This window comes from Diospyros lotus, chromosome 6 (genome assembly GCF_014633365.1).
Source record: "Diospyros lotus cultivar Yz01 chromosome 6, ASM1463336v1, whole genome shotgun sequence".
NCBI lineage: Eukaryota > Viridiplantae > Streptophyta > Magnoliopsida > Ericales > Ebenaceae > Diospyros > Diospyros lotus.
The window spans coordinates 36,867,950-36,889,893 of NC_068343.1; the positions used below are offsets into that span (position 1 = coordinate 36,867,950).

General features: G+C 37.0%; 1 protein-coding gene across 2 annotated transcripts in view; it reads left to right on the forward strand.

Annotated features, from left to right (window-relative positions):
• LOC127804058 (uncharacterized) overlaps window positions 1-18,886 on the forward strand; it is a 73,485-nt gene extending 54,599 nt beyond the window's left edge. For both annotated transcript variants that reach the window (XM_052340780.1, XM_052340781.1), the window contains 4 exons: window positions 3,283-3,342; window positions 3,544-3,576; window positions 17,952-18,017; window positions 18,646-18,886. In XM_052340780.1, the coding sequence (XP_052196740.1) occupies window positions 3,283-3,342; window positions 3,544-3,576; window positions 17,952-18,017; window positions 18,646-18,690 (204 nt within the window). In that variant the 3' untranslated portion in view covers window positions 18,691-18,886. The remainder of the gene's footprint in view (window positions 1-3,282; window positions 3,343-3,543; window positions 3,577-17,951; window positions 18,018-18,645) is intronic.
• The last annotated feature ends 3,058 nt before the right edge of the window (window positions 18,887-21,944 follow it).

The window sequence follows — 21,944 nt, forward strand, 5'->3', positions numbered from 1 at the left end:
GGATCATCCAAAGCTTCCTGTATATTCCTTGGCACAAACAAGTGTGAAATCCTAGATGTGAAAGCCTTATGATTCTTTGATAGTCTGTGGTAGGAGAGATATTTAGCAATATGATATTTAGTGCAATTTCTGACACCTTTCCTAATTGCTATAGGAACATCAAGATCAGAAATAGTAGGTAAATGATTGGAAATAGTTAAAGAATCAACTTGAGAACTATTAGGTAAAGTGGAAGGAGGTGGACTAAATGTTGAAGTGGGATTTCCTGAACTTACAGTGCCATTTCTCGGGTTTTCAGACTGATTTTGTGCAGGATTGACATTCAAGTCTTTGTTCATTTGATGAAATCTCTTCCTGGCATAAACCTGAAACTCAGAATTTAGATCATGATGATCAGTTTGTAGTAATTCTCCCCCTGCCCGAGAAACCCCTTTACTTGACATCAAGGAACTAGAATCTCCTACGTGACTATTATCAGAAACATGCGATTCCTGAGTAGGACAGATTGGGTTTAGAAAAGGGACAGAAACATCCCAAAAATTGTCTTCATCTTCATGTTTCTCCCCCTAAAGGAATTTTTGGGAAAAATAGGGTTTGTTTTCAACAAAGGAGACATCCATACTCACGTGGATCTTTTTTGTGAGAGGATCATAACACTTATAGCCCTTTTTTTGAGAGGTATAGCCCAAGAAAACACATTTGACAGCCCGAGGATCAAGTTTTGAGCGAAATTGAGCAGGGATATGAATATAAATAGTACATCCAAAAACTTTGACAGGGAGGTCCGAATGTAATCTAGTGTTAGGAAAAAAATCTTTTACACTCAAGGGGTGTTTGGTACTTTAATACTTTAGTAGGCATCCTGTTTATCAAATAGGATGCCGTTAAAACAGCTTCACCCCATAAGTATTTTGGAATATGCATAGAAAACATGATGGCACGTGCTATTTCGAGTAAATGTTTATTTTTACGTTCAGCAATGCCATTTTGTTAAGGAGTATGTCGACAAGTAGATTGGTGGTGAATATCTTTTGTTTTCAAAAAATCCCCCAAGTGCTCATTGAAATACTCGGTGCCATTGTCAAGTGTAAAATGCTAATTTTGGTTTGAAATTGGTTTTCAATCATAGTGTAAAAAGTTTTGAATAAATATTCCACTTCAGATTTTTTGTGCATCAAATAAACCCAACACAAACGGGTATGATCGTCTATGAAGGAAATATACCATTTTTTTCCAGATAGAGTAGAAATTTTAGATGGACCCCAAACATCACTATGAATTATATAAAAAGGTTTCGATGCTTGGTAGGGTTTTGGGAAATATGTAGAACGATGATTTTTTGCTAAATGCAACTTTCACATTGAAAAGAAGAACAATTCATTCCTTTAAATAATTCAGGAAACAAACGTTTCAAATAGGCAAAACTAGGATGTCCTAGTCTAAGATGCCATAGCATAATTGTATCGTGAACAGGAATTGAACTAGTACTACTAAAGCCCTGAGCTTTTTTATTACCAAACGAAATTTCATCAAAGTAGTAAAGACTTTCAATCATCCTAGCACGCCCAATCATCGTCCCCAAGTTCTGGTCCTGAAATTCACAATGGGATTCAAAAAAGGTAACACGACAGTTAGAATCTTTGCAAAGTTTACTAACAGACAAAAGATTGCAGGCCAAGTTAGGAACATGAAGGACATAATTGAGATTAATTTTCTCGGTTAGTGTAATAATTCCTTTTCCTGCAATAGATGAAAAACTTCCATCGGCAATTCTGATTTTTTCATTGCCAGAGCAAGGATGATAGGTATTAAATAAATAAGGAGCACTAGTCATATGATCGGAGGCTCCAGAGTCAATAACCCATGGAGAGGAATGTAGACAAGAAAGAGCTTTAGGTTTTCTACCTGTGTGTGCCAAGGAAACACTAGGAATACCAGATGAGGAATTGGATTGTAACAGCTTCAAGAGTTGATCAATCTGCTCTTTGTTGAAGGGATTTGTGTCAACCTCATTCGCAGTGGGGACCCCACGGTTACTGCCCTTGTCTCCTTGCTTGTTGCTCTTCCAATTTGCAGGTTCCTTCTTGTCTCCTGTGATGTAGCCAATTTTTCCTTGCCCACGAATATACATCTGGACAGATTGAGACCAACGAAGAAAATTATCACCATTTAAACGAATGGTGGTGATTTGGACAGAATGGGTGCTAGAATGGTTTGCTGGAATTTTTGTTTGGATGGCAGCAGTAGGGTTTATAGGGTAGTTTCAGAAGTAACTTCCGACATAGCTTATCACTTGGGAGTGAAAAAAAAAAAAAAAGAACAAGAAAGAACAATAAGGTTACCAAGATCTGGACGATGGCCAAAGCAGTAGGTGGCTGAGGCAAAGAGACCGCAAGCAACCGGTGGCTGAAGCAAGCAGTAGGCGGTAAGGCAGAGAGGCCGCAATCAATCGGTGGCTGAAGCAAACCCAACAGACCCAATCGAAGTGGGCGTCTCCTTCCTAAAACGATCTGGCGGTTGAAACGATCTCGCCCAGAGAGAACTTGCACTCTCAGGAGGTAGAAACGATCTTGGCGATTGACAATGGAGAGAAGACAGCCTTGGGTAGCAGCGACCAGGAGTCCCAAGAGCAGTGACGGCTAGGCATTCTGGGTGGCCGCGACCGATTGACTGAACGTGGCCAGCTCCGAGCTTCAGCGGCCAATAGAGAGGCTCCGACAGTCGCAAGGTATGGCAAAGGGCAAAGGGCCTAGGTAATGGATGGCTGAGATTAAATCTGAAGCTCTGATACCATCTTAGAACTAATCAAGGATAATATAGCTTGATTGATTCACATAAGCAAGAACAACATCCTCTTTTAAAGAGAGGATTATGAACAAAGAAGGAAAGAAATAAATTAAATATAGACAGCATCCTAATTTACATCTTTTACTTACTATATTTACATAATATTTGCATAAAAGATAAATCCTAGAATATTCTAGGATCAAAGCCAAATCTCCCTTGATTTAAGCATATTTCCAGCATTTTCTTGATGCTAAATCACCTCCTTCTTGTTACTTTATCACCCAATTCCATTCCTAATGCAACCTATTCACCAAAAAATATCATCTATCAAGCTCAGTGACAGTTCACAAGGTTCTTCCATGGGTCCTATTGCCCTGTTGCCTCTCTCACCTTACACTGCCCCCGAGTCATAGTCTTATCTTTGTATTTGCCCATAACTTATGTTCTGTTCTTTGCTTCTGTTGCCTTGTAATCATGATAAAAATTTTAATGCAGGATGGGAGCCATTACATGATTTATACACCATCTGACCCGCTTCTTTTTGTTGCAGTGAAGGTAAACAAGTAGCTATCTTATGCATAGGGAAATTAGTATTCTTGCTTCCTAAAGCAACTGTATCTTCCGTTTCTTCTATAAATTCTATTAGCTTCGTTTTGAATGCCTTTTGAACTATCTACAAATTACTTGTGGAACTGGAACTTACGAACTTTTTATTGGGTTGGGGTGGGGGGATGGGTTATCTTTGAGCTGATGCAGGATCAGAATGGCCAGTTGCAAATTGTGGATGATGTAAGCAATCCTGTTCTGATAGTAAATACTGTGTTACTGTTACCATGTAAATTTTCTATGTTGAATAAAATGATTTAGAAGGTGAACCTTGGTAGCAATGGTAAGGGTGATCCTTTGTGACCAAAAGGTTGTGGGCGTGTGTTCTGGAAATAATTTCTCTACAAAGGTAGGGTAAGACTACGAATAAAAAATGATTTAGCATAATTTGGGAACCTCATGCACTAGGGCCACCCTTTTATAAGAGATGATTTAGCATAACTTGTCCTTACTTGATTAGACACGCAATGCTATGCTCTTAACTGTCAATTGGACACTCTCAAGCCTCTCATACATTTCAAGTCCAAGCAGCAATGGCCTTTGGCAGACAAAGCAGAATAAGTTGTACTTTAACATTACTCAAACACCCAGAACCCATCACCTACCGTTCTCCCCTTTAAATACTGAATCAAAACTTCTTTAAAACCTGGTTTTGAAGCTATCCTAGTGGAATCCCCTAGTTCCACAAGAATTATCTTTATCGACAAATTACAATCTTTTTATAACTAGCCAAATGTTATTTCCCAAGCCTCTGGACTCCTCCAAAATAGTAGTGATGTTGCCTAAACTTGACTAAGACCTGGTTTGGTTTCTCCAGTTGTATATTCTTGCCATAAAAACAACAGACGTAACTAATCCATATAGCAAACCATATTGCCCTTGCCGTAGGGCTGTGAACAAACACACTGGAGCTGATGTTATTGTCATTGTAGAAATAACACTTAGTATCAGGTTTCAGAAAGTCAATCTGCAAGGCTTTCTTTATTTTTAATTGAGGGATTGTATCTCTTAGATCATTAGCACGTTATCCACCCTGTGTTTCCAGAATTTACACCGGTCTTTGACATTTAGTCCACTCACTAGAACTCTGTCATCACAAAACCCTCACGTTACACAGCATTTTCAAAGAAACAATTTGTTTTCTTATCAGTCAATCTCCTGTGAGGAAAGTGGACAAAATAGTACAAGTATTTAACAAAAGAGTTAAGAGGAAGACCAAGAAAATTTTAATGAGAAGTTTTTAGGTATGATATGAGTTATAAGGGCATTATAGAGGATATAGCTATGTTGGAAGAAGAAAGAGACGAGAGAGGCTGGAAATCAGCTAAGGGATATCCAAGATATACTAGTTCAAATCTGTAAATTAGATTAGCACAAAGCTGTTGTCCTGTTCCTGTAAAATAAGAGAGTTTGTAGGAGATTTTTCAGGTATTTTCTGTATTTATGTCTTCCTAATCAATTGAGTTTTTACGGTGGAAGTATTATTCATTCTCCTAACCGATTCTTTCATGGTATCAGAGCCACATTCTTGTGACACCTGATTTTTTCGTTAAATGCTGCATGGAGGGGTCTTAAAGTCCACAATATGGCTGAAAAACAAGTAGCTAGTGAGACTTCTACCACCAATCCTCCTCCAATGAAGGATACTCCAGTTCCAATTGTTCCAATAGCCATTGAAAACCACTCTCTCCAGATCACTCAACACAAACTGAATGGAACCAATTTCAGAGAATGGTCCCAATTAGTTTTACTTCTTGTTAGAGGAAAGGGGAAGGTAGGATATATAACTGGTGCAGTCTCAAAGCCGAGCCTTGAGTCAACAACATATGGCATATGGGAGGCCGAGAATGCCATTGTTATGGCTTGGTTGGTGAATTCCATGGAACCAAAGATTGGAAGGATCTACCTATTTTACAAGATAACTAGTGAAATTTGGAAGGCAGTCCAAAAAATACATTCAGACCTGGAAAATATAGCCAATACTTCCAGATCTAGTCACTCATTCAAACCACAAGACAAGATACAGGTTCTGTTACTGAGTATTATAATTCCTTAACAGAATTTGTGGCAAGAGATGGACTTGTTTTATGAGATTACATGGGAGCGTTCTGCGGATGGAAGGAAATACAGCAAGATGGTGGAGAAGGAGAGAGTCTTTAACTTCTTACATGGTCTAAATTTAGACCTTGATGAAGTAAGGGGCAGGCTACTCGGGACAAAGCCTTTTTCCTCCATAAGCGAGGTCTTTGCAGAGGTGAGACAAGAAGAAAGTAGGAAAAAGGTGATGTCGACTGATTCAGGGCATTTTAATAGTGAGGTCTGTACTCCAAACTCAGCCCTTAATGTTTCTCGAGGGAAAATACCTATCATAGCTAAAGGAGAGTCTCAAAAGGAGAAGCAATGGTGTGCTCATTGCAATTGACCTTACCACACTAGAGAAACCTGCTGGAAGATTCATGGGAAGCCTGCAAACTGGAAGCCAAGGAATCAAAGGAAAGGAGGACAATTCGGAGGACAAACTGCCTATATGTTGGAGGCTGAAAAGGGAAGTACAACAAACCTCACCTTAATAGCAGACCAACTAGAAGCTCTACAACAACTATTAAGTCAAACTAAGGTGACTAAGTTTGAAAATTCAGACAACTCTAATCCGGTGGTATCCCTAGCAAAGCAAGGTAATGCTAAATACTCTCTTATCTCCAAAACTTTTCCTAAAAGCTGTTGGATCATAGATACTGGAGCATCAGATCACATGACAGGTTCCCTTAATATGCTGTCCAATTATGAACTTTGTCTATGTTGTCCAATTATGAACTTTGTGATCGAGACGTTACTATTTTTATGGCTGATGGAACATCCTTTGTAAAAAGGAAAAGGAACAGCTTGTATAGCAAGACTAACTTTAAAATCTGTACTATATGTACCTGGTTTAAAGTGTAATCTGCTATTAGTTAGTAAATAAACTAAGGAAAAGGGATGTTTGGTGACTTTCTTCCAATCTTATTGTGTTTTTGAAGACTTATCCTCGCGGAAGATGATTAGTAGTGCTAAAGAGAGAGGACTCTATCAAACCTCAAGACTTGATCATTCTACTACATTTAGGTTACCTATTCAATCTTTTTATCTACTGTTTCAGAATTATAAATTATGTTATTGCATCAACGTTTAGGACATCCTAGTTTTGAGTTTCTTAGAATCCTGTATCCTTTTCTTTCAAGCAATAAAATCCAAGATTTCAATTGTGAACATTGTATTCTTGCAAAGCAAACCAAAAGTTCTCATCCTAACCGTGTTTATACACTTTCAAAACCCTTTCATTTGGTTCATAGTGACATTTGAGGACTAGCTAGAAACCCAAATCTCACTAATACTCGATGGTTCATCACTTTCATAGATGACCATATAAGAATTAGTTGGGTTTTCCTAATGAACGACAAATCTGAAGCCTATTTTGTGTTTAAAGGTTTCATTAAATGGTGCACAATTGACTTTCAAACATCAATTCATGTATCAAGGACTGATAATGGTCGAGAATATTTCTTGAATGAGTTTAATCAATACTTAATGGAGCATGGTATTATTCACTAAAGCTCATGTCCCTACATCCTCCAACAAAATGGGATAGTTGAAAGAAAGAATCACCATCTTATTGAGACAGCTAGGGCACTCATGTTTACTCATCAACTGGCTTCCCTCAAAAGTTCTACAGTTTAAGACTCCCTTAAACGTCTTTCTTGAATCTTTCCCTCATCATACTTGAGTCTTAAACTCTCTTGCTCCTAAGGTGTTTGGATGTATTGCTTTTGTACACAAGAATGAAACCATTCAATCCAAACTGGATCCTAAGGCACTCAAGTGCATCTTTGTGGGCAATTCTCCGACTTAGCAAGGGTATAAATGTTACAGTCCAATTACCCAAAAATTCATTCTCTCTTATGATGTTTCTTTTGTTGAGAATCAACCATTCTTCCAGAAACACTCTCAACAAGGGAACATCACTGAAATTGAACACCATTGGGACCCAATGATGCCCTTTCCAAATTGTTCCACTGCCTTGCCTACACCCAATCCAATTTTTGAACCATCTCAACCTATACTTGAATGTTGTTGAGTACCTATTTCCTCTAACCAAACCCATCAAGGGGAGAGAATAAGGAAAACCAAATTCAAGAAGATGATCAGGTTCAAAGTAAACCTCCATTAATGGTTTATTGAAGGAGGCCTCGTGACCCTCCGCCAACCATCTTATCTGAACCCAGGATAAGTCCAAAAGAGGCAACTAAAAGAGATACTGAGGCTCCTAGCAGGGTGGAGGACAAAGGAGAGAATGAAGAGTATGACCTTGATATTTCGATTGCTCTAAGGAAAGGGGTAAGATCATGTACTAAACACCCCATCTCAAACTTTCTGCGATACTCAAAATTATTCTCTCAATTCAAATCTTTCACAGTCAGTCTAGATGATGTGGATCTTCCAAGAGATATCTATCATGCAATAAAGGAAGGAAAATGGAAGGTAGCAGTCATGGAAGAGATGAAAGCCCTAGAGAAAAATGATACTTAGGAGATAGTGAGATTGCCAGATGGAAAGAATATAGTAGGCAGCAAATGGGTGTTCATCGTAAAGTACAAATCAGATGGAAGTATTGACAGGTATAAGGAAAAACTTGTAGCTCAAGACTTTACTCAAACTCAAGGCCTTGACTATGAAGAGACATTTGCACTGGTGGCTAAATTTAACTCTATTCGGTTATTACTATCCTTGGTAGTCAACTTAGACCGGAAACTATATCAATTAGACATAAAGAATGCCTTATTAAATGGTGAGCTGGAGGAAGAAATTTACATGTGGATACCACCTGGATTTGAAAGAGATGACACTAAAGGAAAGGTATGCAGGTTGAAGAAATCTATATATGGTCTTAAGCAATCTCCTAAGGCATGGTTTGAGAGGTTTAGTGATACCTTAAACTAGCTTGGATACAAATAAGGTCAAGCTGATCACACTCTTTTTATAAAGATGGAAGCTGATGGGAAAATGACTATTCTAATAGTCTATGTGGACGACATAATCATCACCAGTGATAACATCCAAGAGATTGAAAATTTGAAGAATCAATTAAGGGAGGCATTTGAAGTTAAAGAACTGGGAAAATTGAGATATTTCTTAGGCTGGGAAGTTGCTAGAAGCAAAAAGGGTATCTTCATATCACAAAGGAAGTACACCCTAGACTTACTAAAAGAAACATGCAAGCTCGGGTGTAAGCCTGCAAGCGCTCCTCTAGAGCCTAATTGGAAGAATAGAGAAGAAGTTAATGAAGACAATTAAGTTGACAGAGGGAGATTTCAGCGCCTAGTAGGTAAATTAATTTACCTATCTCACACAAGGCTAGATATTGCCTATGCTGTGAGTATAATCAGTCAATTTATGTATTCTCCAACCAAAAGACATGTTGAAGTTGCCTACCATATCCTCAGGTATCTCAAAGGAACACCCGGGAAAGGGCTTATGTTCAAGAAAAGAAAAGAAAGAGGAATAAAGAGTTATGTAGATGCGGATTGGGTTGGATCCATTGAGGATGGTAAATCCACATCAGGGTATTGTACCAAGCTATGGGGGAACTTGGTCACATGGAGAAGCAAAAGTAGCAAGTTATTGCTTGCAGTAGTGTAAAGGCAATGTATAGAGCCATTATATAGTGCATTTGTGAGGTAATTTGGATAGAAAGGTCAATGAAAGACCTTTCTGTGCCTATGAATTCTTCTAAACTACTCTATAGTGACAGTAAGTCAACTATAAGCATAATAAATAATCCGGTACAACATGACCGAATAAAACATGTCCAAATTGATAAACATTTTGTCAAGGAAGAGATAGAGAGAGGAGGCATAAGGCTTACTTATGTTCCTACTGAAGACCAAGAAACAAATATTTTGACCAAGGCTATGTGGCTATGTAGAAACGAGGATTTGAAGCTCTTAGAGGCAAGATGAGAATGATAGATATCTATTCTCCAGCTTGAGGAGGAGTGTTGGAAGAAGAAAGAGACGAGAGAGAGGCCGGATGGATAGGGTTTGAGATTGATTAAGAGATCACAGCTGAGTATCCTAAAAGACCAAGGAGAATAAAAGATAAAGCAATCTTGGAATCGGCTAAGGATACCCAAGATATACTAGTTCAAATCTATAAATTGGATTAGCACAAAGCTGTTGTCCTATTCCTGTAAAATAAGAGAGTTTGTAGGAGATTTTTCAAGAGATTTTTTAGGTATTTTCTGTATTTATGTCTTCCTAATCAATGGAGTTTTTACGGTGGAAGTATTATTCACTCTCCTGACCAATTCTTTCACTATGGATAGAAATGATTGACAAATTAGAATTCATGTAGTTGACCCCCTTCTAATGGGATTAAGGCTTATCTTGTTATTGTTATTAATCTCCAAGAATCTTAGGCCCCATTTAGTTTTAAAAAACATTTTCTAGTTTTTAACTCCAATTTTATATTGAGATGTATATGTTTCAAAATGTCGTGGCATTCATTTTTAGAAAATTTAGAAAACATAAAAAATGGTGTTTTCCAATTCATAGTATAAATTTGAAAAATTAGAAAACTGAGTTTTTTATTTTCCAATGGGAGATCTAATTATTCAATAGAAAATGGAGTTGAAAAACGGAAGATGTTTTCTACAAATAAACAGGCCCTTACCTTTTCAATATCGGAATTGGAATTTTTAAGTGTATGGATACCTCATAAAACATATTTGGTTCATCAAGTTACCAGGACACAGTTTTCCAATCTATAATTTTGAACACTTTGAAAGATCTAGGTTCCTGATCTTCCTTCCAAATTGTCTTTTAGAATGAACCTACTGAAAATTCATTGATCAATCTGAATAATATTAATCTAAGTCCCATCTCTTAACACCTTAATGGCACATCTCCCAATTAAATCTTTAGCATCCAGACCACATTTCCATAAAATTAATCTCATTGTTTCTTGTATTATTTGCATATGTTCCTATGTCCCATTCTTCTTGTCACGAAAGAAGGATAATGGAATTCTTCCTTATCGTCTTATTCACCTCCAAAGAGGCTGATTTGATTTATACACCAGCTTCCTATTAGAATTAGGAAGTTGCCAAAAACATTGAAAGAAAGATTCTAAAACCTAGATTAGGAAACCTACACAACTTTAGGATACAACAACTTATAGAAACAATTAATCTAGATCTACAAGATACACAAAATACATTCCTTATAAATCAATCAATCAATCAATCAATCAATCATAATCTATAGGATTGGAAACCATATCTACTGACACTCCCCCTCAAGATTAGGAGTAGATATCCTTCATCCCAATCTTGCTTGTCTTCTTCATGAACACGGCTCCCGGAAGGCCCTTGGTTAGCATATCTGCAAGCTGATCTCCCGAGGTGATATAGGGCGTACAAATCATCCCACTATCCAACTTCTCTTTTACAAAATGTCTATCCACTTCAACATGCTTTGTTCTATTATGTTGAATTGGATTATGTGCGATACTAATGGCTAATTTGTTATCACAATAGAGTCTCATAGGTGTTGTCCACTCAAGATCTTCCAATAATATTTTTAACCATAATAGCTCACACATACCTAGGGCCATGGATCGAAACTCGGCTTCAACACTTGATCGAGCAACCACATTCTATTTCTTACTCCTCCATGTGACCAAGTTACCCCCCAGTAAGGTACAATAGCCAGAGGATGACCTTCTATCCACCATAGATCCTGCATAGTCAGTATCTGTGTATGCTTCTAGTAACATAGCTTCACATTTTTTAAATAGAATGCCCGTCCTAGGTGTGCCCTTCAAATAGTGTAGGATTCTATAGACAGCTTTCAGATGAGATTCTCTTGGGGTATGCATGAATTGGCTGACAACTCCCATGGCATATGCTATGTCTGGCCGAGTATGAGCCAAGTATGTCAACCCCCCAACTAGCTTTTGGTAGTCCTCTTTATCAACCAAATCATCCTCTAATGCCTCGCTTAGCTTATGGTTTGGATCAATGGGGTTTTCCACTGCTTTGTAGCCGAGAAGCCCTGTTTCTCTTAGGAGATCCACTACATATTTTTGTTGAGAGATAAAAATACCTTTGGAATGAGCCACTTCTATTTCCAAAAAATATTTCAACCTCCCCAAATCTTTAATTTCAAACTCTTTCACCAAACATTCCCATAGCTGTTGTATGCCCTTTTCATGGTTACCATTGACTACTATGTCATCCACGTAAACGAGCAGAACTGTGACTCCCCTTGTGGCCGAGTGGTGGAAGAAAAGAGTGTGATTGCCCTGACTTTGCCGGTACCCCATACGTAGCATCACACCTGTAAACCTCCCAAACCACGCCCTTGGTGACTATTCTAAGCCATAGGGGGCTTTCTTGAGGTGACAAATAACAGGTTCTTTTGCAGTAGCAGAATACCCTGGTGGCACTTCCATGTAGACTTCTTCCTCGAGTGTACCATGCAAAAATGCTTTCTTTACATCAAATTGATGTAAAGACCAATCTAGGTTAGCTGCCAACAAAAGAATCACCCTAACTGTGTTGAGCTTAGCTACGGGAGCAAAGATGTCTAAGTAATCCACTCCATACACCTGTGTATATCCCTTAGCCACCAATCTTGCCTTGTATCGGTCTAAGGTCCCATCAGATTTGTATTTCATTGTATAAACCCATTTACATCCCACCGGATGCTTCCCCTTAGGCAATGGGACTAAATCCCACGTCTGATTTTTGTCAAGGGCAGCCCTCTCAACTTCCATGGCATCCTTCCAATGCTTGTCCCTTATAGCTTTAGAAAATTTTTTTTGGAATGGGAATGGTATGAAGATTGCTAAGAAAGGTTTTATGAGCTGAGGAGAGTTTAGAATATGAGAGGAAGAGATGTAGTGGATATTTAGTGCAGGTTCTTGTTCCTTTTCAAAGAGCAATGGGCCAATTAAGATCACTGTGAGATGTATTAGTTGTGGAAATAGGTTCATTGACTGCTCAGAATTATCAAAAACAAAACCAGATGAGGAGTTAGAGATGGAATTACTTGGAGAGGATTCCAAAAAAGAGACTAAGTTGTCAGTGCCTTTTTCGTCTGTATGTGGAGTAGAGCCAGGAGTGGATGCTGAGGCTCGCATAGGACTAGGTTCTGGCCTCTACCTCCTTGAGTATACCTGCAGTGGTCTAGGAGTATTTGGGGACTTTTCTCTCGATGTCAGTCCTAAAGAGTCCTGCAGGTCAAGTAGGTGGTTGAAGAGATGATAGCACGTCCTGGTTTGAGAGAGTGAAAGGATACTCCTTAGTGGATAGATTGAAATTCTGTTCTTGAGCAATAGAATTTTTAAAGTAAGGCTCATTCTCAGCAAAGGTCACATTAGCAGACATAAAAAACTTTCTGGTAGGGGGATGATAGCAGCGATTACCCTTTCTGGGTTGGAGAATACCCAGTAAACACACATTCTAGGGCACGAGGGTCCAACTTCCCTCTATTGACAGCAGGTATATGGATATAGGCTGTGCACCCGAATATCTTGGGTTGCCAATGACTAGTTGTGTGAAAATCAAGAAAATAATCAATCAGGAGTTGAATTGGACTACGAGATGCTAGGGTTTTTGAAGGAAGCCTATTAATGAGAGTAGTGGCAGTAAGTGCTGCTTCCCCCCAATAGTATTTAGGGACATGGTGATGAAAAAGAAGGGCTCTAACCACAGTTAATAGGTGTTCGTTTTTCCTCTCTGCCACCCCATTCTGTTGGGGAGTGTAGGGACAGGAGGATTCATGTATAATACTTTTTTTCTGGAACAACAGTGAGGGATTGATTAAAAAAGTCTTTAGCATTGTCAGATCGAAATCTCTTTATCCCTACACCAAATTGGTTTTGAATCATGTTATAGAATGTTGGAAAAATTTGGCTAACTTCAGATTTTGTTTTCAGCAAATAGAGCCAAACAACCCTAGTACAATCATCAACAAATATGACAAACCATCTTGCCCTAGAAATGTTGGGGACATTTGATGGACTCCAAATATCACTATGGATTAGAGAGAACAGAGAATCAGCTTTTTTATTTGACAAGGGAAAAGACACTCTTTTATGTTTTGCAAACTCACACATAGCACAGTGAAAGTTTTTTATTTCTAGATTTCTAGCTAAATCAGGAAACATCAACTTAAGGGTATGAAAAGAAGGATGACCAGGTCTATAATGGTGCAACCAAAACTGATCTGAATCGGACTGAACCAGGCATGACACTCGAGAGAAAAATCTTTGTTTGTCCTGCCCATTAGGTTCCTCAAGATAATAGAGTCATTCTCTAGCCCTAACAAGCTCAATCATCCTCTTCTTGCCCTGCTCCTGAATCTCACAGATATTTAAATGAAACAAGACATAACAGTTAGTATCCTCAATGAGTTTTTGGATAGATATTAGGTTGGTGAACAGCTTGGGGACATGAAGAACATTTTTTTAAAGTAAGCTCTTTATTAAGGAAAATATCCCCTTGGCCTGCAACAGTGATGAGAGAACCATCTTCCATTGTGATTTTTCTAGAACTAGGACATGGGTAATAGGAGATAAACAGATGAGGAAAAGGAGTCATGTGGTTTGAAGCACTAGAATCTAAGACCTAAGAATTCTAGGGCATAATTTCTGAAGCTTGTAGGGAATAAGAAGAAGTATTACCTGTGATAGCAAGAGAACAGGTGCCGTTGTCAGTCTTCTTGTCAAGGGATCCCAAGAAACTTCTCAGCCGGTCAATTTCTAATTTTTTTAGCTCCTGGACCTCTCATTGTTCTGAATCTCTTGGTTCAGGTGACTGGGAATTGGCCATGTACCCCTGTCCCTGCATTGAACTTCTCACCAGTCCTCCTTAGGTGGTTTCCCATGTAGCTTCTAGCATTTGTCAATGGTATGCCTAGGTTTTTTGCAGAAAGTCAAAGTACACCACAAAGAGTCCTTATCTATTGATTTCTTTTCTTCTCTAGTCCCTCTACCAGGATTATTAGCCTTCAAGGAGACTAGAGCAGAACCTTCTCTAGAAGGGGTTTCTAGCATGACACCCCTTCTTACTTCTTCTACTCTAATCAAAGATATAGTTTCATTCAAAGAAGGCAAATCCTCCTTACCAAGGATTTTTACTCTTATCGCATCAAATTCGAGGTTGAGGTCGGCTAGAAAATCATAGATCCTCTCTTTCTCCACAAATCATTTGTGTAGGGCTGCATCCTCACTACACTTCATCTTCAAGCACTGGTAGTGGTCAAGTTCCTGCCATAGTGTTTGCAACAGGTTAGCATACTCGATGATGGTCCTTGTTCCCTGTTTGGTTGTTGTTGCCTTCGCTCTTATTTCATGGATCTGGGCTACATTGTTAGAACTGAAATGATGAGGCACACACCAAGAGGGGGGGTGAATTGGTTATTTTAAAAATCTTGATAGAACTTGAAAACTTTTTGACCCAACTGAGGTTTTAGTGATTTAAAACATAGAACATATGAAATGACAAATGTAAAGCAAGAAGAATAAATGACACAAAGGATTTATAGTGGTTCGGTTTAAACCAAGCCTAATCCACTGCCTTAGCTCCCACTAAGGATTTTGAACCAATTCACTAAAACCTCCTACTTACACAAGTAAACCCTCTAGCTACACAAGCTAGGAAATACAACCTCCTACTTAAGTCAAGTAGGCCCTTTAGCTACACAAGCTAGGAAATACAAGAAGAGTACAATTGGAGAGAATCTAAGAGATGAATCTCTTAGTTACAATGTCTCTCAAAAATGATACAAGGCTTGAATGAAATAATACAAGTTAAAATCAAAACCTTGAAGAGAGAAAATTAAAACACGGTCAATATAAATACAAATGTGTATACGATGTAAGCTCAAATAATTTCCTTTCCATCCATTAGCCTTCTCTTGATCATCCATGACTTGTATTTATAAGCTTCCCAAGAGATTGAAGAGAAATGTAGCCGTTTGTGACCGTTGGAGTTTGAAAAACTAGCCGTTGGAAGCTTTCTGCAAAAGATATAGTCGACAGAAGAAAATACATAGTTGACTATATTTTCAAGTAAAACTAAGCATAGTTGACAGAGAAAAATGCATAGTCGACTATTGTTCAACAAAAACTACTCATAGTTGACTATCATATTCACATAGTCAACACATGCAAAAATATGAAGAGGATTTTGAAATTCATGAACAAATATAGTTGATAGAAGAAAAGCCATAGTCGACTATCCTTACATGATAGTCGACAGATGCAAAAATAGTCGACAGATACCATATATAGTCGACTATCCTTATAACATAGTCGATTATTTTTAGGCATAGTCGACAGCATTAAACCGCATAGTCGACTATTCATTTGAAAAGATTGAAAACTTAACAAATCCTCATTTCGATTCTTTTGAAAGCAAGTTGAGATTATTAAAAACATATTTATTTTGAATCTAAACACACTCAACCACACTTCAACATTTCTCCTATATAAATTTTCATAACTTTGCTTCAAGGAGATTTAAAGATTGTTTTTCACAAACTTATCCATAAATATTTTCTCATAAAGATTTAGAGATTGATTTTCATATAGTCATTATCAAAACCACTATTTTATTATCCAAGAGTAAAATATCATACATCACGGACTTTAGAGTAAGTGAGATTTATTGCATCCCAACTATCCTTAGCTGTAGTCAAGAATATAACTGTCACTGATCTTTGGAACCATTGAGTTCCAGAGCCAAGACATTACCAAGGAGTCTTCTTCATCCCATGCTCCAAATGCTGGATCCATCTCTTTAGGACCTATTCCCAACAAGTGGCTGAGTTTCCCTTTCCCTTTAAGAAAGGTGCGGATTAGCTGGGACCACTTTAAGTAGTTTTTACTGTTCAATCGGTAAGCTACTTGAAGGTTTTGTAATTCTCCCCCCATACCATTGCCATGAGTCCCAGCAAACTGAGTTTCAGTAGATGGAACCTCAGTCACATGGCTGGAATCTCCAAATTCAAGTATGGGATCATGCGTAACAGACATGATGACAAGAAGGAGAAGGAAGAGGGACGATCTGACAAAGGAAGATTGAAAGAACAGGCTATGATCGAAGCTGAATTAGTGCTTCTTTGGCTCTGATACCATGTCACGAAAGAAGGATAATGGAATTCTTCCTTATCGTCTTATTCATCTCCAAAGAGGCTGATTTGATTTATACACCAGCTTCCTATTAGAATTAGGAAGTTGCCAAAAACATTTAAAGAAAGATTCTGAAACCTAGATTAGGAAACCTACACAACTTTAGGATACAACAACTTATAGAAACAATTAATCTAAATCTACAAGATACACAAGATACATTCTTTATAAATCAATCAATCAATCATAATCTATAGGATTGGAAACCATATCTACTGACACTTCTCGCAATCCTTAAGCTGCCATCTTAGTTTTGCTAATAATTTGTTCAAATCTTCAAATTTCCCAACACCAACTTCACCTATTTGCCTTTGGTTTACAGAAATAATGCCTAGCCTTGAGGTGATAAACCTAAGGTTTTTGCCTTTTGCCTAACTTCAAGGAAGACATTGCCTGAGAGGGTAGATAAAGCACCCGCAAATGACAAAAACCTTATTTTTGCAACCTTAAGTTTCCTACTTAGTTTCTCCGCAAGCCTGTACTTTTTATTTTCCATGGAGCATTGGAAGACCAAGATAGACTACATTCCCCTTTCCTTTTTGTTTTGTTCTGTTTTGTTTTTTGTTTTTTCCACACTCATTATTGTCAGGACCCTAGGGTTCAAGTCTAGGGATTCTAGTAGATAATCAGGAAAGAAGGAAGAGAGAGAGAGAGGGAGAGATGAGGGAATTTAGGGAGAATTATGAGAAGAATAAAAAATGGAAAGGGGAAGCAGAAGTAGGTGAAAGAGAAACAGGATCGAGAGAGGAGCAGGGAGGGAGATCAGAGAATTGAAGAGAGAGAAATGAGAATTCTTCACTTCAAAATCATAATGATGCTTGGCCATGTGGTTATAGCTTTATATATAAGCTATCCACAGATTTAAGGGGCAGTTACCACTCCTCCAACATCAATAACTGCTTTTAAATGACTTCATAACCTCCTAAATCTATCCATAACCAAGAGTTATTGCAATAATTAACTCCTCCTGCAGACTAATACAATTTGCAAAAATAAAAATAAAAGACAACTAGCCTAAGTCGTGACAATTCTCTTCTCATATCCCTAATCAAACTTTTTCTTAACTTTTATTGTTCAAACAATTCTCCTCTACTTATCTATGTTTTGCTTAGTTTAGATGTTCAAATGATTCATCCAGAGACTGTCTGTCTTCTTCCCCCTTGAAAGAGAGCAGCATCTCCACAAGGAGCGCCACCTTACAGACAGATTATTAATATATATGGATGCATGCATGCTCTATTTTGCTTAGAAATAAATAAGAATTGTTTTTTATGATTTTCAACATAATATGTCTACTTTGGATGTTATGGTTGTTGGAAGCGCAGGATCTGTTGGAGGACCCAGCTGTAATAGGTGCCATAGATGAGGAGACTGAATTCAATGCCCTTGTGGTAAGTAATTAATTAGTCGCTCTCATCTCTCATTTGCAAGTAGAAAACCCACACACAGGCCCACTTAGACTCACTAATTATCTATGATGCACGAAAATGTCTCCGGAGCGTCGTTTCAATGTTTTTGAAACATTTTCGTTTTTGAAATGCCAAAAAATGCCCTCCAAAAAAAAAACCTTTCCGGACCATTTTTGTAATTTTGGTATCATTTTGTAATAATAGAAAAATATCATATATACGTTTATGATATAGAAACGTGTTTCCGTCCACATAAAGGTTAGGTTAGAGACAGAGCAGGTTAGAGGTAGAATTTTTTCTGACTCTTAACTTAAAATTTTTAAGAATTTGTTTCCGAAATTCATTTAAATGCATTATGAAATTTATGTATATTTTTAAATTAAATAACTATTTTTTATAATTTTCTATGTTAAAAACTATATTTATAAAAGACCTCTATTTTTTTATTTATATGTTTTTGTTGCATTTTCGTTTCTCACATTTTTAAAAAATATCGTGTTCTTATTTTCGTTTTGTGTTGTATCTATTTCACATTTTTTGCTTTCATATAACTTAGTAATTACTAATTGTGCTTGTGTTGGCTTCGTTGTGATATATTTTATATTTACAGGAAGAAGAGGCTGCCCTCCTTGATTCCTTGTTAGGGAAAAGATAACTGACTAGTTTGACATTGGTGCTGACATGTGACATGTCTGTCAACTCAAGGTTTTCCTGTTTATCGAAAGTTTGTTCATTTCTATATTTTTAGATACATTATTATTATTGTATATATTAATTAATAGTTAGTGTTGTTATTATAACACTAATAATTTTGTCAAGTAACGAATTGATGAAATGCTGAATGTTCATCATGTTACTGCATCAAAGTTGTAAGCTTTCCCCACACCCACACACACACACACACATCTATGGGGTCAGATGCTTAATAATTAATATATTCACAGAAATATCAAACCAGCCGGAGCCGGTTTTTGTTGCCAATGCTTAATATCCTCCTCTTCAACCACAACCGACAGTTTATGATGTATGGAAACGTTTTTGGGTATTGTTTTGATATTTTTAAAATATTTTTGTTTTTGAAATATTAAAAAATTATTTTTATAATTTTAAAAATATTTGAATCTTTTCGTAATATTAAAAAAATATTAATTTGGAAATACATTTTTATCCACATAAAAGGTTGAATTTGTTTTGTGTTTAACTCAAAATTTTAATTTTTTTTCGAATTTATTTAAATGCATTATGAAAGTTATGTTTACTTTTAGATTGAATAATTATTTTTTTATAATTTTTTATATGAAAGTTATATTTATAAAAAAAAAGGTTTTTATATTTTTATATTTATGTGTTTTTTTACTTTTCTTTTTTAAAAAAATATTATTTTATCATTATCGTTGTATTTATTTATTATTTTTATTTTTGTACAATCTAACCAACAGTAGTTGCAGTAATAGCAATAATAGTCCTGCGGACATAGACTAGCGGTTGAGGGAGTGCACATCTTGAAGATGGGTGAACTGTAGTTGTTATATAGCTGTTGACTATATTGCACGGAAACACCTCATAGGTGTCGTTTCTTCGTTTTTCAAACATTTCGGAAACGTTTTTTATTTCCGTTTCGCACCTTATTTATGCATATTTTTTTTATAAAAACGTCCGTTTTTACGTTTTCGTTTCCTATCGGAAACGTTTTTTGTTTCTGTGCAACATAGGCTGTTGAGTGATCCCGTGTTCGATTCTTGGTTGCGAGGTTCTATATTTAACCTTCTCTTCTCATATGTGGGGCTGGTAGGGAGGGCCTTTAGAGGTGTGGGATTTCACCTTTTGAAGGCAATAGCAATAGCATGTGTATTCCGAGAACAAAAGCTTTAAGGGCGCTCAAGGTTCACACACACACACAGTTGCATTCTTAGCCTTGTTGAAGGTAATTTTTATTTTATTATTTAAAATGAGCTAAACTAGTACTAGAGTTTAAAGTTGATGGCAATACAACCATTATTTTATCATAATTGTAAAATGTTGAAGCACGATTAAGTTTATTACACTTTCTTTTCATACATAAATTTATTTATGTTTATCAATTTCATGCATAATGTTACAATTTTAGTCAATTTCATGCAAATTAATTTGAGGAAATTGGATTCTGTCAAACGACTAACAAAAAGGAAAAACTGAAGAAGTGTTAGCCTTCCATTGTCTTGACTTAGATGAAGAAAAGAGAGTAGAAACCCAACATCCAAAAAGGAAACAATTCATTTTCATAAAAGCCAGTTCATTTTTTTCCTGGAAATTGTCGACCCACAATCACAAGTTGGTAAGTGGTAATTAACCACTTTTCTAGTCTTCTTTTGCTCCTTGCCAAGGACTCTTCTGTTTGTTTTCTTGTTATATGTTTCCTTCTTGTTTCCACTCTTCTTTATGCATTCGTTTTTGTTTATTTTACTATTGTGATGCTTTCTTGTTTGTTTTGCCTCAACTCCTCGTTGTTTCTTGAAGACCATCCGACCACGAAGGAGTTGAGGGCACCCTGGCTAGGAGCCTAATTTTGAGACCTTGGGGAGCTATTGATCTACCACACTCGCTTGGTCCTTTGGGGATTGGTTGGGAGAAGGGCCCAATTTTGGTGGCTCTTCTAAATGTAATTTGGCCTCGATGGGCAAAGATTTTTCATGGATTTAGCTTTGATTCCTTCATTGGGTTGAAGCTAAAGTTGAAGGAGAAGAAAGACTTAAAGAAGGTACAAAAGGATTCAATAGTTTCCCAAGTTAATGTGGACTCATCTCCCTTGAGTTCAACATTGAGGATGATTTTTATCTTTATGTTGATATCTTGTATTCTCTTGTATAGACTTCTCATTACTAAAATAGATTTTTTCTAGTTATTCAATGTCATTATACTTTTTTCGTTTTTCTTTTCTCCTTTACTTTTGGAAGAGCTTTTTTTGACCTCTATCAATTCTATCAAGTGATTCTTAACTAATTTGCTCCCTGGTTACTTTAGTTTGGGGATCTAATGGTTACATCGTCATCTTCAAAATGAAAGATGCACTCATACTAAACAAGTATCGAAAGAGATTCATTAGGTTTTTGAAAACATTTTTCAACAAGAAGTAAATGTAGCATAAATAGAATGAAAAATCTCTTGCAGACACTCAAAAGTTTTAGTCATGTGCATATTTTCATTCACAATGAAAAGGCCATATGTTTCCTTTGTGTTAAAGTCCCAAATTTTTTAGTTCTCCTTCACGACCTCCTTCATGAACAATTCATTTCTCATGTTTTGATGGTAGACCAAGCCTTCTCCATCGACATAAAGGACCAAGTCAATTCACACCAAAGTCGCCAACTAAAATCCTTAACTGATCACTTACGCTAGTTGAGACCGAGCAAAGGTGATAAGAAACTAGGTATTGGGTTCTTTCAAAGTGAGAGGTACATCTCATGAGCAAGGGTGAATGGAGAAGGAGAATACAATAAGAATGAAGGAAGCTTGCAAAAGCTAGAGCAAAAAGAAGTACAAAACAAGAAGTTGTAGGAGTAAAAGGGTCCAATCGAGATTAAAAATTGCTTGGCTTAGAGGACACTCTCCATTCCCCTTCTATTTGTTCTGATTTCCTTCTCTCTTCATTTAGTGCACTAAAAAGTGCAATAAATGAAATAAATTAGAGCATTTAATGCTCTAAAGACAAATAAGATGAAAGAATGGCCTCGTTTCCAAAAACTCGACTCAACACAACTATCGACTATTTCTAAGGATCAGTCAACAATTTCTCAAACAATCTCGTCCGGTCAATAGTTTTGTGTCTTTCATTGAAACTTATGTCTAATTGCACTTATGCTCGCTATTAACTCATAACAGCACTTCCATTAACTCTTAATGGAACTTAGACCCTTGTTAACTCCTTAACGA